At 48.5% G+C, this 17621-nt stretch overlaps 1 protein-coding gene across 2 annotated transcripts in view; it reads left to right on the top strand.

The window, feature by feature from the left end:
- Positions 1 to 17621, top strand: part of Scnn1b (sodium channel epithelial 1 subunit beta) — a 62838-nt gene that overhangs the window by 27758 nt on the left and 17459 nt on the right. The window contains exons 2-4 of one of the 2 annotated variants that reach the window (XM_040755210.1): positions 7495 to 7816; positions 11202 to 11469; positions 13450 to 13640. In XM_040755210.1, coding sequence (XP_040611144.1) covers positions 7506 to 7816; positions 11202 to 11469; positions 13450 to 13640 — 770 coding nt within the window. In that variant the 5' untranslated portion in view covers positions 7495 to 7505. The remainder of the gene's footprint in view (positions 1 to 7494; positions 7817 to 11201; positions 11470 to 13449; positions 13641 to 17621) is intronic. The other variant, XM_040755207.1, reaches the window with a different exon arrangement.

Genomic DNA, 17621 nt, shown 5'->3' with positions numbered 1-17621 from the left:
TCATACATAGTTTCTTAGATCATCTGAGGTTTTGCTATAAAAATAAATACAGGGAGTTTTTTGTCTTTTTTTATTTAACTTTTTACACATGTTACTCTCAGTTCTCTCTCCCTCCCCTCTCCCCTGGCTCCCCAATCCTCCCAACTCCCCACCCCACTCCATTCCCGCTCTGCTCCCCAGGGAGGGTAAGGGCTTCCATGAGGGATTTTCAGAGTCTGGCATATCACCCCGGGCAGGGCTTAGGTCCTCCCTGATGTGTCCAGGCTGAGAGAGCATAAATACAGGGGATTTAAATTAAAGAATTTCTGCAATTTACCGTGATCACAAAATCAGATGTCAACATATGTAAAACATCTAGTAAGGAAGAGGGTACAGTGGGCTGGGTATAAAACATCCACAAATGGGACGAGTTAAGGAACTATTGTCATGATGGGATAATTACTGATTTTTTTCAAAGTTAAAAAAAATCTAGATTTTTTTTTACTTAATGCAGAACCTCATACATGTGAAATGACAATAGATACATTTTGTCCAAAGTTTACTGAGGTATAGCTTACATAAAATAAAAACAATCTTTAGGGACTGGAGAGATGACTCAGAGATTAAAAACACTTCCTGCTCTTCCAGAGAACCTTGGTGGAGTCCCAGTACCCACATGATGGCTCACAACAGTTAGTAATTCCAGTTCCAGGGAATCCAATATCTATACTGACACAGACATTCACACCCACACAAATAAAATATTTTAAAATTAAAAAACAATCTTCATAAATATGTAGATTAATGCATCCGATTTAATCACCATCCTAGGGTTGATCTAGAACAAGTCCATCATCTCCAGAATGTTCTTTTGTGAAACTTTCTAGCCAGTCTTTTCAATGAAACATAGCAGTCTCTAATCTGCTTACTGTCTCAATAAGTTAGTTCTGCTTGGCTGGAACTTTCTAAGAGGGAATCTTACAGGATGTTCTCTTTTGTTTCGGCCTCATTTACATTAGCATAATGAACATGCATAACCATCCATGTTGTTCTGTGTGTTAATTGTTTCCTGTTTATGACTGAATAGTATTCCACTGTGGATGTGAATGAGTAGAAATTGGGCAGTTTCCCCTTTGAGACCATCATGAATAAGGCTGCTATGAAGAGCCATGGGTGCCTTTGTGCACACACACACTTTAGGTTCTCTCAGGTAAATAAAAGTGGAGTTACTGAATCACACGAGATGTCATTCAACTTAATTTTTAAAGGGAATTATGTATTTTAATTTTTACTGCCTTTTTTAATTTTTGTTTTGGGGGTACCATGGTGTGTCAGCTCTCTCCTTCCACCATGTGGGTTCTAGGGAGCAAACTCAGATTTTCGGGTTTCACAACAGGCACCTTTACCCACTGAACCATCTTGCCAGCCCATTCCATGCTGGCTAGTTTTATGAAAACCTGAGATGAAGGAACCCCGAATAAGAGAATGCCTCTATAAGATCTGGCTGCAGGCAAGCCTATAGGGCATCTTTTAAACTAGTGACTGATGTGGGGAGAGCCAGCGATTGTGGATGTGGCCATCCTTGGACTGGTGATCCTGAGTTCTATAAGAAAGCAAACTCAGCAAGTTATGAGAAAGCCAGGAAGCCGCAACCCCTCCATGGCCTCTGCATCAGCTCCTGCCTCCAGGTTCCTGCCTTGAGTGAGCTCCTGTCCTGACTTCCTTCAGTGATGAACAGTGATGTGGAAGTGTAAGCCAAATAAACCCTTTCCTTCCCAAGTTGCTTTGGCCGTGGTGTTTCATCACAGCAATAGAAACCCTGACTAAGACAGTCTCCACATGTATTCCAAAGTCACCCTACCACAGCTCCCACCCTGCGGGTTGCTTCATATCCTTGCCAGCCTAGAGCAATTGGCCCTCCCATGGGTGGGAAGTGGTGTCCCATTGCAGTTTGACTTGGGTTTCCCAGTGAGTAAAGACACTGAGACATTTTTCTTGTGTTCATAATCTTCTTTTATGATGTGGTTTTTTTCAAATCCTTTGACATTTATGCTATCTTATTAGTGTGTGTGTGTGTGTGTGTGTGTGTGTGTGTGTGTGTTTCTAGTGTGCTTATGTGGTCACCCATGAGGAGACCAGAGGAAGATGCCTCCTTACCTCACCTTACTCTCCTGGGCCAGGGTCTCTCACTGACTCTGGGGCTAAAGGCTGGCAGACAGCAAGTGCCACCAAACCTTCTGTCTCTACCTGTCACTACGCTGGGTCACATCCAGCTTTTTACATGGATGCAGGGAATTCCAGCTGAGGTCCTCAAGTCCAACAAGTGCTCTTACACACTGAGCCATGGCCAGCCTCCTTTCCCCATTTTAAAGAGGAGCATTCATGTGTGAGGACACAGGTTCAATCCCCAGGACCACTAGGCAAAGAGAGGTGGCTCTGAGGATGGTTTTTATTCTGTTCAAATAACAAAGCGAAACTGGTAGTGTTAGTTGTGGTAAGTCAGTGGTACCGACCTCATACTGGTGAATTTGGTATTTTGGGCATGTTTAGATGTTAAGTGGTAGAGTCACGGGCATTTTTGTCAGTGAGTGTATGAGGTTTTCATCCATGAGCACAACAGATAATGATCAGCTTGGGGTGACTGATGTGTCTGTCACCTCAAACATTTATCATTTCTTTCTGCTGTAACAGTCAATCCTCTCTATGCCTATTCTGAGTATTCAATTCATTGTTGTCAACTAGCAGCCACTGTACTGTAGAAAGTGAAAGTCATTCCTCCTGGCCCCTGCTAGCAGCCCCTCCTCCTCACTCTCTCCTTCATCGCTGCCTTTCCCAGCCACTGGCTTTCTGCACCGGTGCTTTGTCTGGACGAACACATGTGCATGCAGTGCCCATGGAGGACAGAAGAGGGCATAAAATCCCTTGGAACTGGAGTTATGTGTGCTTGTGAGATACCATGTGGGTGCTGGGAGCCAAATGCAAGCTCCTTGCAAAGCAGCAAGAGCTCTAAACTGCTGAGCTAGCTCTCCAGCCCAGCCTACATTTCTTTATGGATGAATAATGTTCCATTGATTTTTTTCCTTTTGGTTGGAGCTTTACTTGTTTATATTTTGCTTGGTTTTGTTTTGAGGTTCACTCTTTCTATGATAGCCTTGAGTTTGCAATCCTTCTGCCTTAGCCTCTCAAATCCAGGGACTACACATGTTCACTACGATGGCAGGCTACCACATTTTCTTTATCCATTCACTTGTGGTTGGTTATCTGGGCTGATTCCATGTTCTTGATTACCTTCTGATTTGTCTGAGTCCCTATATATCTGGCATCCAAGTTCTTTGTCAAACTTGTATGTCACTGGTGTCTTCTCCTCTTGCTTGTTCCTTTATTGTCTTAAAGGTGCCATTTTGCAGGGGAGGGGCTGTAGTGATGAGGATGCAAACACTAGACAAGCGACATAGTAGTAAACTACATCTTCAACCACTGGTTGATTGGTTCCTTGACTGATGGAGATGGGGATCTTACTACGTTTCCCAGGCTTGCCTTGAGCTAGTTATGTAGTCCAGACTGGCCTCCTCCTTCAGGCTCAGGAACAGCTGGGATTACAGATGTGGGCCAGCACACCTGCCTCAGCAATGGCTTTTAAAAAGCAAAGACCTGGAAGGATGCTCAGCTGGCAGTGCACTTGCTGCACAAGGACCAGAGTTCAGTCCCAAGAGCCCACATGAAAAACCATGTGTGATGACTCCTGTGTGTATAATCCCAGTACCAGGGAGGCAGAGGCTGCTGATGCTTGGGGCCAGAGGGGCCAGCCAACTCAGAGAGCTCTAGGTCAGGGGGAGCTCCTGTCTCAAAACAACAACACGGATGGTGCCAGAGGAACAATATACAAGGTTGCCATCAGGACTACACACACACACACACACACACACACACGCACACACGCACGCACACACACACGCACGCACGCACGCCCACAAAATAAATAAATAAATAAATGTGATTTAAAAGCCAAAAGCAAGTCCAGTGAGCAGTGTGTTGTCTACACACCTGTTAATTAATAACAGTAATAATAATAATAACAATAATAATGATGAGGTGAGGATGCAGCTCAATGACAGAACACTTGCCTAGTGTGCTCTAGGTTTGATTCCCCAGCTTCATAAAAGATTTATATTAAATTAAGCATAATTACAAAACAGGTATGGTGGCATACACCTGGAATCCCAGCACTACAGGAGATTGAAGTAGCAGGATCAGGGGTTCAAGGCAACCCTCTGGTAACTAGGGAACTCAAGGCCGGCATGACTGACAAAGTTGTCTCAGAACATAAATAAACAAACCCCTCAGTGAAAATACAAATGTTGTCTATTCTAACTGGTGCTGTATCTGACTATATTCTGAGCCGGAGGCCCCACTGTTGAGCTAGGAGAGTATCAAGGATCAGAGGCCTGTACAGAGCTTCGACTTTCTCCTTAACTGAGCCAGAAGGATTAAATGAGAATGGAAAAGATTAGGACCCAAGAGATGCCCTTTGTTTGTTTCTTTCTGCAAAGCAATTCATTGGAACCTAACACTCTGGTTTCTGGGAGGCCTCCAGGTGCTGGAGTGTTCCAGACAGGATGGGCTCATTCTCTTTGTACTTACAAAGAATAATGGATTAGAGGAAAGTGGCATCTGAAACAGTGTGTTGACACTCTGGACAGGCCCACTGAGGGACACTGATAGTCTGTGCATGCTCACCTTATAGCCACAACGGCTCGGGAGGCTGTAGAGAATGAAGACCATCGAGATGGCAAGGTTCCTGGTGCTCTGGTCCCTTCCAGTTATGGGAGGAAGGATGAGGATGCCACCACATCCAGACTGGGTGTGGACACACTTGGACAGTGCAGAAAGGGAAGCCTGGCGTGCTATAGTTGGCTGCTCAGTGGAGAGCTGGGTGTAACCTAGGGAAAAATGCTGCCTTTCCCATCTCCTAGGGAGCTTGAGAGCTTAAGGAAGGAGCCATCCAAGTGAGCAACTGTAACACAGGGTAAAGAGAGTGAACTCTTCTTAACCTTCTAAGAGCTGCAAATGACAGGCCCAATTTGAATCGGTATGCATAATTAAAAAAAAACACCTCTTGGGTCCCACAGCCCACTAACAAATGGCTGAATGGCTTTCAGGCACAGCTGGATCCAGCAGCTGCTCTGACTTACAGGCTTGAGCTCTTCTCTCATCATATTGAGTTAATTCTGTTGTGTGGTGATAAAAACTACCGTGTCAGAAGTCTTAGCTTCCTCTGTTCTAGCCTAACGTGGCAGGATTGAGTTTCTGTGGTGTACATGACAATGGCTACATGACATACATTCCCTAGGGTTAAGCCTAGGAGTGACCAGGGTTCCCTGAACTGTTGGGGAAGGAGGAGGAGATATGGATGGGATCAGCAGGTACCAAATGTCCCACCACCATGTCCCCAGCAGGAAGTGGCTCTCACAGGACAGTGAGTGTCATGCCAGCTCAGAGTCAGGATAGCTTCAATAGAATAGCCTCTGCTGCTGACTGTAGAGGGGGACTCAGCTGGGACAGCAGGAACCCAGGGCTAGGGTGACTGCTGGGGGGAGGGGAGTCCCTGAAGCTCACTCACACCAAGTGTGGTGGCAATTATTAGTATTCTCTGCACAATCCCTGCCTCCTGTGTCCCTGGGAGACAGGTCTAGAGTGATCTAAGAATCCTCCCTGACACACAGCTGCCACGCAATACTCTAAGGCCACCCACCCCATTCCAACATGACCTACGGAGCTGCTGGAGTATTCTTTCCAAATCCAATACCTAATGCCTCCCACACAAGCAGTCAGACGCTGAGCTTGTCCCTCTAGACTCAGTGATTAGCAAAATCAACCGTCTTTCTTGCCCTCCTGGGAATCCCCAACTTATGGGAAAATTGCATAGATATAAAATGGGGGTGACAATCAAATCTCACTATTTGTGTTTTTTGAGACAGGGTTTCATATAGTCAAGCTGGCTTTGAACTCACTATGTAGCTGGAAATGACCTTGGTCCTTCTGCTGGGGTGGTAGATGTGCACCATGCACCCAGGTTGTGTGGTGCTGGGTCTCAGCGCCAGGGCTTCGTGCATGCTAGGCAAGCACTCCGCCAACTGGGCTATGTTTTCTTTCTTTCCCCCATGTTCTGTAGTGTTGGGGATGGGACCTCAAGATCCCATATTCCACGTTGTCCCTCCCTCCCTTCCTCCCTTCCTCCCTTCCTCCCTTCCTCCTTCCCTCCCTTCCTCCCTTCCTCCCTTCCTCCTTCCCTTCCTCCCTCCCTAACCCTCCCTCTGCTCTCCCTCTGCTCTCCCTCTTTCTGACTGTGGAGCCCAGAGCCTCCCACAGGGTAGATAAGTGCTTCCCCATTGCACTAGACCTCACGCCCTTGTTTTTTTACCTGGCAGGGTCTCACTCTGTAGCCCAAGCTGGCCTAGAACTCATGGCAATCCTTCTACCTCAGCTTCCCAAATGATGAGACTGCAAGAAGGCACCACCATGCCTATGCAGACACGTCGTTTTTAACCATCACTCTCTCATGCCTCTAGGAACTCAGGGTGCACAGCCCCAGCCTGTGCTGGTCCCAGGTGGAAGCTCAGCGTTTCTGCCCGGGTTATCTTATCAGCACCAGTCCCACTGCACTGAGTCAGATGCCATCAGCTCGCGCCTCACTTACGGGGGTCGAGCTCTGGACCTTGCACATTTTTCCACCTCCTCAGCAATTCCGTAAATTAGCCGTGACAAGGCTTGGTGTGGAGGTCAGTGACAACACAGCATTTGCTTAGCATGCACAGGCCTCCAAATTCAACTCCTCTGAAGAAAGAGCGAAGGATGGAGGGAGGGAGCGAGGGAAGGAGGGAGGGAGAGAGAGAGAGAGGGAGGGAGGGAGGGAGGGAGGGAGGGAGGGAGGGAGGGAGGGAGGGAGGGAGGGAGGGAGGGAGACCAGAGAGACGGCTCCCAGCAGGTAAGGCACTTGCTACTGAGCCTGATGGTTGTCCACAAGCATGCATTGGCACACTCAAACACACAAATAAAAAATTTAAGAGTTGATTTTTTAGCGAGATGAAAGAATTAGATATGTTAACATGTTATACATGGGAAACCTGAGCTGAGAAATTTAGCGACTGGTCCATTATGCTGGACATTCCCTGGGGGTGGAAACCCTCAGTCACTAGGATAGACATGGTGGTCCGTGCCTGTAATCCCGGAGTGAGCAGACGGCAGAGACAGAGGGATCGAGTTAAGTTCAAGGCTAGCTTGGGCTTGGAGGGGAGGGGGCAAGGCCTGGTCTGATTTGCTCATCACTGAACACACAGACGTTAGTTCAGCTATGCTGCAGTCTCTCAATAAGCACTTTTCTGTTGGATGAATAGATGGCTGGAAGGGTATCAGCAGGTAACAGAAGCAGGAAGGAGAGAGGACTGGTCTATACAAGTGTCTGTCTGCCTGTGGCCTCCTCAGCGGTGTCCTGTCTGATGGCACCACATGTCCCAGCAGGTGCCGCCATGCCAGTGAAGAAGTACCTGCTGCAGTGCCTGCACCGGTTGCAGAAGGGCCCAGGCTACACCTACAAGGAGCTGCTTGTGTGGTACTGCAACAACACCAACACACACGGCCCCAAACGCATCATCTGTGAGGGCCCCAAAAAGAAGGCCATGTGGTTCCTGCTCACTTTGCTCTTCACCTGCCTGGTGTGCTGGCAATGGGGTGTCTTCATCCAGACTTACCTGAGCTGGGAGGTCAGCGTCTCGCTCTCCATGGGCTTCAAGACCATGAACTTCCCGGCGGTCACCGTCTGCAATTCCAGTCCCTTCCAGTAGGTGGTCTTCCTCTTCCTTTTCTTTCCTCCTACTCTCCCATTTCTCCTTTCTCTCCATAGTCCTGTTTTGTTCCTTCTTTTTTTTCTTTTCTTTCCCTTTTTGCTTTCACTTTTTGCAACATATAAGATTTTTCAAAGTCCCAAGCTTCCTCAGCTTAAAGAGAGCCACAATACATCCAGATCTAAGTAACTCTGGAGTGGAACAAAGGTCAACCTCCAGTGTTGTGCCTTGAACATTGTCTATCTTCTTTTGAAAAATAATTTATTTAATATCCGTACATGTACATAATGTATTTGGATAAAATCCATCCCCCCAGTCTCCCTCCCCTCCAATTCCTTCCTTATCCCCCCACCTCTTTCTCCTCCAAACTTCATGTTCTCTCCCTCCTTCCCTCCCTCCCTCCCTCCCTCCCTTCCTCTCTCAAATCCACTGAGTTCACTTAGTGGTGCCTGTATATGCATGGGTGTAGGACCATCTACTGCAGCAGAGACAGCCTCCATAACCCCAGCATTCAGAGGCTGAGGCAGGATGATGAATTCCAGGCCAGCTTGGACTGTACAGCCAGAACCTGTCTCAAAAACAAGGCCACGTATACTATATAAAGGGCACTTCCTGCTCTCACAATGCTGCATCTGTAGTTGCATTTGTGTTTATTGAGCGTCCACTGTGTGCCATTGTTCCACACGCAGGAAATTTTAGCAACAAACAGAGCCAAGTCCCCCTCCTCTGCAGAACCTGTCAGAGGAAACAACCATTAGTATTCTTTCCGTGTTGGTGTTGGAGAAATGGCTCCAGCTACTCTTCCAGAAGACCCAGATTCAAATCGAAGCACCCACATGGCAGTTCACAATGGCCTGTGACTCCAGCTCCAGGGATCCAATGCCTCTTCTGGCCTCTTCCGGCACCAGTCATGTACATGGTGCACAGACATACATAGAGATAAAATGCCCATAAACACAAAGTAATTAAAAAAGAAAAAAAAAGATACCCTGGAGGCTGCAGAGACAGCTCAGGAGTTTAAAGCACTTGTTGCTTTTCCAGAGAACCCAGGTTCAGATCCCAGCACCCACATGCAGCTCACAACTATCTATAACTCCAGTTCCAGAAGCTACAAACCCCCCCTTCTGACTTCACGGGCACTAGCAAGTGTGCAGGGTACATACATACATGCAGGAAAAATAATTTGGACCCAGGCCTGGTCTAGCACCAGAACACCTACTTTTTAACCATTCTGCCATGCTGTCTCTTACACAACGGGAAGGCTTCAAGGTGTGACTACAAATAGACCCCCATCTAATCAGGACTGTGGGAGCAGGTAGGTGACCAGTCAGCAAAAATTGTCTGAAGGCATGAGTAGAAGTCAGCCAGGACGGATGCAGGCTCACCTTGTAGACACAGCGTGTGCAAAGGCCCAGCAGGTAAAACAACCTGGCAAATCCAAGAATGGAGTGACAGAGGACATTCTTGTCCAAAGGAAAAGTCTAGAAGGGAGTTCACACTTTGTGGTCACCTTCCCAATCCTCAAAAGTTCCTTTGGCTTTTAAGTTTGTGTGCATCCATTCTTGTGTGTGGAGATCAGGGGTCAACCTTGGGGTCATTTCTCAGGGAGCAGCACACATTGTGTTTTAAGACAGGGTTTCTCAGTGGGAATGGACCCCCTGGCTGGCCAGCAAACTCCAGGGAATCTGTCTGTCTTCCTGTCCCCAGCACTGTGTCTAAATGCAGTCCACTGTGCCCATCTGTCTACATAGGTGCTAGGATCTAACTCAGCACTTTAACCACTGAGTCATTGTCCCAGGCCCTAGAAGGCCCATCTTTTTAATAGGCTTTTCCTCTGTTGAGGAGCCCTTGGGACACCTTACGAAAAACCCTGGCACTAACCACCTGGCCCTAGTAGCACAACCTGCAGTCCCTGCATCGAGGAAGCTGAGGCAGGAAGATCTTGAGGTCAAGGCAAGTATGGACTACAAGTGAGACCTTATCTAAAAAACAGCAGAGGCTGGAGAGATGGCTCAATGATTAAGAAAGCTTGTGGTGGACCCAAGTTCTGTTCCCAGCACCCACAGTGGGTACTCACAACTGAGTATAATTCCAGCCCCAGGGAATCCAATGCCCTCTTCTGGCCTCCATGAACACACCCTGCATGTGGTACACACATGGGGGGGGGGAGGGATTACTAGAACAATAATATTAGTAGTCACAGCAGCTCTCTCTAAGGGACACTTTCTTACCCCTTCCTCTATTTTCTAATGAGAAAACTGAGCTCAGTGGGCTAAGCTGTCCAAGATCATACAGATTTTAAGTGATATGGCTGGATTTGAACCCAGAACCCACACAGACACTTGCTATGAGAGGCCGTTGTGGACATCTGCCCTGGGATAACACCACTGCCCAGGAGACCACCAGCCTCCCCTCACATCCTCCCTCTGTGTGTACCTGAGCGGCTTGGTGTTGTGGACAGAGTGAGGCTAGCCCTGGCTGTTCTTTAGCTCATCCTGGGTTTAATTCTGTCCCATCGGGCCCTGATGTATGTATACAATGGGCATGGGTGACCAAGTCGCGCACTCTGTCCTATGGGGCCATCCCTTCCACGGGGCCTGGTCACACTTCCAACATGGAGCCCCTGGGGAGGAGAGAAACAGAAGCCACCCTCACTATCCCAACACCTCTCCACCCTGTAATTGGTCCTGCTCCTCAGGTCACAGACCTGTCCCCGCTCTCCACCCTCTACCTCTACTGAGAAGGGGGTCCTAGGGGAACCCCTGAGCACAACCCCCTCCTGCTGCTGGAACCCACCAAATCTGAATTCCAAATTCAGCCCTGCCCCTTATTCCTGGGGCCATCCAAGAAATCAAACTGGCTTCCAAGAGTCATTCCCTGTCTGCAGGTGGGGATGATGAAAAATTGTGACAAAGAGCAAAAGAAAAGAAAGAGCCCCTCGCATCTGACTCAACAGCCAGTTCCTCGATACAAGGGGAATTTCACGGCTGTCCCTGCCACCATCACCTGGCACATAGACGTTGAATGTGTATTTGGTGAATTAATGAGCTGAATGGACAACGGGGAGACATGGGCACGCAGTGGGAGAGAGGTGGTGTCTGAGTTGAACCCAGCACACCATCACTCATGCTGGCCAGCTCTCTAATGCTATGATACATCTCTAGCCCTTTAAGAAATAAACAATGAGGCAGGATCTTACTACATTGCCCGTACAGGGCTTGAATTTATGCTCCTCCTGCCTCAGCCTCCAGAATAACTGGGATCACTGGCTCTGCTTTTGGTGGCAAGTTCTTACATGCTGGGGTGCAAGAAGACCCTAGGCTCTGCATGCTCTTTCTTTGGTGACCCCTTGCCCACCTGACCCAAACTCTCTCCACTTAGGTACTCCAAGGTCAAGCACTTGCTGAAGGACCTGGATGAGCTGATGGAGGCTGTGCTGGACAAAATTCTGGCTCCGGAGCTCGGTCACACCAACACCACCAGTACCCTGAACTTTACCATCTGGAACCACACGCCTCTGGTCCTTATTGATGAACGGAACCCTGACCACCCAGTGATCCTCGAGTTGTTCGGGGACAGCCACAATAGCAGCAGTCCAGCCCCAGGAAGCACCTGCAACGCCCAGGGGTGCAAGGTGGCCATGAGGCTGGTGAGTTCCCCAAGCACAGACCATGGCCATCCAGAGACGCTGGTGACAATCTATCTTCATTAGTAACCTAAGATTTGCGGAGAGGACCCAGTGCCTGTTTTGTACATCTGCAAAGGGTAGACGGTGTGTGCAGGTGTATTTTCATGTGTACCTGTCAGGGGTAGGTCAGGGGACAACTTCAGATCTCATTTCTCCTTAGGCAAGGCTGACTGACCAACAAGCCTGAGCAATCTGCCTGTCTCCACCTCCAGGGTTCTGAGATTACAAACACATACTATTTCACCATATTTTTAATTTTTTCTGTTTATTTTATTTGTCTATGCACCATGTGTTTGCCTGGTGCCTGTGGATGTCTGAAGAGGGTATTGGAGCCCCTGGAACTGGAGGTATAGATAGATGGTTGTGAGCTGCCAACTAGGTGCTGGGAATCAAACCTGAGTCCTCTGGAAGAGCAGCCAGTGCTCTTAACCGCTGAGCCAGCTCTCCAGTCCTCCCCTTGGTTTCTTATGTGAGTTCCGAGGATCCAACTAAGGTCCTCCTACTAGTGCTACAAGCACTTTACCAGCTGGATGTTTCCCTGAGCCCCGCAAGCACTTCTTAAAAAGTAGAAATGGCTGGTGTGTTGGTCGACACCCTTGGATGAGAATGACCCAGTTCAAACTAGTTTATGCAAAGCAAAAAGCCATTGGCATGTGTAACAAAGATGTCCAGAGTGCATCTGTGTTCAGGCATGCGTGGATCCAGGCACACGGGTGCTTTCATGAGGACTCATCACCCTCCGTCTTAGCTCAGGCCTTCCTTCCTCCCCCCCTCCCCCCCCCACCCCCGCTGAATCTCAGCAACCTCTCTCCACAGTTCCTTTCTCAGCAGAGCCAGTTAAACTCCCACTAACTCCCCCTTGTCACAGCTCACCCTTAAAATAATCCCAATGGGCTACAGAACAGCCTCCAGTGATTGTCCGGTCCTGGGTCACAGGCTTTGGACCTGGCAATGCTGTCACTTCCACAAGGACTTGAGCAGGGAGGATGCAGTCAGAGGCCAAGAAACCATTGCCCACACTGAGGCTGAGGTGCTGCTGGCTCACATAGCTCCAGTGGGAGAAAGCCTCATCAGTGGTCTCCCAGAGCTCCGTCACAAGCCAGACCATGATCCAGGCATCATACCTAGAGAGCCCAAGGGTGCTAGGAGCTCAGGGCCCAGAGGCCTGCATTGTCAGCAGCTTCCCTGTCAGTCACAAGGATCAGGTGCGAAGCCTCCAGAGGGGCAACTGTCTGTCTTGCACTGGCACATGGTCACAGCCTCCAATGCCCCCACTCAAACCAGCAGATGCCTGGAGTGGATGCCACACTTAGGGTGTAGTCACAGGTTACCTATCTGAAAATTCAGTCCAAGCCTGTGTGTCCACTAACTCTGAGGGTGAGTCCTGTATTCATGTGTGTCCCTGTGTGTCTGTGAGTGTGTCGTCTCTGTGTGTGACCATGTGTGTTTGTGTGTCATGTGTGTGTACTCATATGTGTTCGAGTGTGTCTGTGTATATGTATATGTACCCATGTGTGTTTGTGTGTCTGTTTTCCAAGTGTGTTTGTGTATCTGAATGTGTGTGCTTGTGTGTGTTTGTGTGCCCATATGTGTTTATATCCATGTGTTTAGGTATGTATGTGTGTCTGAGTGTGCGTCTTCTGTGTGTCTTTGTATGCCTCTGTATGTGTAACATGTCTGTATGTGTGTCGGAGAGGAACTATGTAGCTGTACATGTATGTGTCCTGTGTTCATACCTAAGAGTACCAGTGGGGGCGCTGTGTATGACCAGCCTGGAGTGGCTTGGGGTGGTGACCCCTGAATATGCTTGAGTTAGGATTCTAACACATTTCCCACCACCAAGGTGAAGCCATGGGGCAGCTGATACGGTGCTGCCCTTCCCTCCTGGGTTCCTCAGAGCAGTGGCCTTTGTGTCTTCAGAAACCCTCTTCCCTTCCACAGTGCAGCGCCAATGGGACTATGTGTACCTTCCGGAACTTCACCAGTGCCACCCAGGCTGTGACTGAGTGGTATATTCTGCAGGCCACCAACATCTTCTCTCAAGTACTTCCAGAGGACCTGGTGGGGATGGGCTATGCCCCTGATCGAATAATCCTAGCCTGCCTGTTTGGGACAGAACCCTGCAGCCATCGGTGAGAGCAACTCCTGTCCCCTGCTCTGACAGACAGAATGAGTTAGGAGCCTGGCCTGCTAGGGTTCAGACCCACCCAGCTCTAGAGTGACTGTCTACAGCATACAGGCTGATCTGTGCCTCTGTGTCTTGTTGGGGCTCGCTGGAGGCGTGTCTGAGACATGCTCACAACACTGGAGGGAATCACTTCGGGAAAAGTCAGCAAGGAAAGGAGATAAGGAAGGAAGATAAGAATGAGAAAGGATGTGATGACTGTGGGTGAAGCCTGGGTGTGGCCTGATTCATGGGAAGATCTGTTGTGGTGCATGGATAAAGACACAGAGCTGCCCTCCCTCGATAGAGGAGCCAGGGCTTTTATAATGTCCCCATCAGCCAGACTTGAGAGTTGGCCACCCCAGGCACAGGGGCAGCCTTGGGTCATTAGTCTGCAACTCCCAACCCCTGATGGCATATCTGGGTGGGTACACGCATTGTCTGTTTTGTTGTTGTTGTTGTTGTTGTTGTTGTTTCTCTAAACCAGGACAATCATTGTACCCACCTCCTCCAGCTACTGTGAAGGGCATTTAGTTAGGTCCGCACTGGAACACAGAGCAAGGCTTATGAGGGCTCAAGATCCCCTCTTCCCTATAAAGCCTCTTTGTGGTGAGTGACAGAGTGGGGACAGAATGTCAGGGAGTGGCAGCGACCCATAAAGTCCGGGCTATCTTCCAGCTTGTCCACAGATTCCCGTCTCCTTCATCTGGACACGGAGACTGTGCCCTCTCCTAGTCTGAACTCTCACACTTCAGTTCTCAATTCTGCTGCTACACAGGGGCTCCTTCCTAAATCTCATGCTTGGGCATGTGACATCCTTCCAGGTTCATCTTCCAGGAACTGCGGCCTCACCCTAAACCTTTCATGAGCCCAGTGAAGAGTCGGCTGAGAGCTACAGAGTCTCTGCCCTCCTCTATGCACAGGTGTTCTGGGCAGGCATTTTGCACACAGTATCAAGGAGTTTTTAATCAAACCCTCAGGAGACACAGACAGGAGGACCAAGAATTCCTTGGCTACACACACACACACACACACACACACACACACACACCATGCAATATAGTACCAATATCCCATAACGCAAATCAGAAAAATGGCAGTTCCCATGGGTGTAATAACCACAAGATGGTACTCCATTGATAGAACAAGCCTGCCTTGAGGTGGGTTGGATTTCATATATATATATTTTTTTTTATTTTACATACCAATCCTAGCACCCCCTCCCTTCCTCCACCTCACCCTCATCCACTCATCAGAGAGGGTGGGGCCTCTCATGGGAAGTCAACAAAGTCTGTCACATCACTTTGAGGCAGGACCAAGGCCCTTCCCCCCCCGTATCTGGGCCGCCGTATCTGGGCCGAACAAGGTATCTTTCCGTAGGGAATGGGTTCCAAAATGCCAGTTCATGCACTAGGGATAAATTCTGGTCCCACTGCCAGTGGCCCCATAAACTGCCCAAGCACCGCAACTGTCACCCACATTCAGAGGGCCTAGCTGGTCCTATGCAGGTTCCCCATCTGTCAGTCCAGAGTCAGTGAGCTCAGGTCAACTGTTTCTGTGGGTTTCCCCATCATGATCTTGACCCCTTTGCTCATATTATCACTCCTGCCTCCTTCAACTGGACTCCAGGAGCTCTGCCCAGTGGTTAATTGTGGATCTCTGCATCTGCTTCCATCTGTTACTGGATGAAGGCTCTATGATGACAATCTCATTACAGGGGAAGGCCAGTTGAAGCACCCTCTCCACTATTGCTTAGAGTCTTAGCTGGGGTCATCCTTGTGGATTCCTGGGAATTTCCCTAGTGCCAAGTTTCTTCCTAATCCCATAATGACTCTCTCTATCAAGATATCTCTTTCCTTGCTCTCCATCTCTGTCCTTCCCCCAAATGGCCATCCCATTCCCTCATGTTCTCCTCCCCCCCTCCCCTCACCCTCCTCCCTCCTCTCTCACCCTCCACCTCACCCCACATTCTGGATTTACTAAGGCGATCTAGTCTTTTTTCCCCTTCCCAGGTGGATCCATGTATGTCTCTCTTGGGGTCCTCTTTGTTACTTAGGTTCTCAGGGGCTGTGGATTGCAGGCTGGTTATTCTTTGCTTTATGTCTAATATCCACTTTTGAGTGAGTACATATTATATTTGTCTTTCTAGGTCAGGGTTACCTCACTCAGGATAGTTATTTCTAGTTCCATCCATTTGCTGAGGCAGGTTGGATTTCAACTTGTTATTCCTATTACTAAACCCATATTTGATAAGGAATTCAGTCATGATACAATGTTTACTGGACCTTCTTATATACTCTATTTTGAGCACTTCCTATATACGAAACTATAATTCACCCTGGCAACATTCCCATGAAGGGTACTATCTTTTTCCCCACTTCCCCCAGAGAGATTAAGTCACACTATGGCTGAGTGGCAGAGCCAGGGGCCTCTATTATTCATAGAAGATGGACTCAAACAGCCAAGCACGGTGGCAGATGCCTGTGGTCCCAGCAGTTGAGACAGGTGGAGCAGGAGCTCAAGGTTGTGCTGTGTGAGACCCTGGAGAGAAAGAGAGAAATGGGGTGGGGATGGGAGGACAGGGGAGGGGAAAGGGAAAGAATAGGAAAGAAAGAAAACAAAGGTGTCTGACATCACCTCCCTACTCACTTCTTTCGAATCTCCCAAGCCAAGCCTCTGAGCAAAAGGAGCCACCCAGCCACCTTGTCACGAAACCATAGCCAGCCAGCATCTGGGCTTACTCCACAGCTATTGAGCACAACTTCCTGAGAAGAGACTGATGGGACTGTGCCCTTGCCTTCCTCCATCCTGGGCTCCCGACACTCCTAGCCCTTACTCTCTGGTCCTGTCCCCTCTCTTGGCCATATGAATGTTCCTTAAAGGAGAGATTCAGTGTTGGGAACATCCTCAGAGCTGTGCAGAGTCAAAGCTGCCTAGACTTGAGCACCCTCAGTCCCCCACACACTTGGCTTCTCTGTCTCTGTCTCTGTCTCTTTCTCTCTCTCTGTCTCTCTCTGTCTCTCTCTCTCTCTCTCTCTCTGTGTGTGTGTGTATGTGTTCCTATCTCTTACTAATTCATATCCAATTGCCAGTCAGACAAAACTTGACATTGTAATGTCTAAGTGGCTACCTGTGAAAGTGCCACAGTCATCTTGACCAAGGTGACTGATTTTGCCATTGTCACTGTAGTGTTTCAGGACAGTCAGTTTAACCTTGCTTCTCTTAAGTTTGTGCTTCAGAGAAATATAAGATACCCTTCCTTTTCTTAACCCCACCTCTAGGTCTCAGCACAAGCTGAAGAGTGGACTCCTTTGGAATGCTGTAATCAGACAAAATACAGACATCATCTATTCCTTCTCCCGAATCCTGGCCTTAGCATTCATTTTAGTGCCTGAGGACTTAGCTTCCAGTGCCATTGTCTTTCCTGTAAGGGTCTGCCATGATCTTGCATGGCTTCAAGGGCTGACCTAACTGGTGAAGTGAGGGAATGAAGAAATAGCAGACACAGAAAAGCTGTTATTGTTTGGTGTGGGCTCTCAGAAGAAAAAGTCACAGCACCCTGGAAGCTTGGCATCTTCAGCATGTACAGTTGAGCAGGGAGGTGGGGTTATCACATACAATTGAACAAGGAGGCCTGGTTTATGACATACAGCTGAATCAAGGAGATGGGTTTAGATGATTTTGGTTGGAGCAATCTCTGTTGGGGAGAAGTCTTCAAGTCTGCTCTTCAGGAAGAGAAAACTATGGTGGACATTTTCTGCATGCTGTTAGTATTTGCACTCTGACCTGAGGAAGGCTTTTCATCCTTCTGGGCCTCACCTAGGGAAGGCTTTGCCACTCCCATGGGTCTGAGTCACTATGGTACTTGACATGGCCATGCCCATGTCAACAACACACATTGAGTCAAGATTTCACTCACTCTCTACAAGGGTCTTTACAAAAAATATCT

The sequence above is a fragment of the Mesocricetus auratus genome, unplaced genomic scaffold (genome assembly GCF_017639785.1).
Source record: "Mesocricetus auratus isolate SY011 unplaced genomic scaffold, BCM_Maur_2.0 Super-Scaffold_4256, whole genome shotgun sequence".
Lineage (NCBI taxonomy): Eukaryota > Metazoa > Chordata > Mammalia > Rodentia > Cricetidae > Mesocricetus > Mesocricetus auratus.
This window is presented reverse-complemented; position numbering and strand designations above follow the sequence as displayed.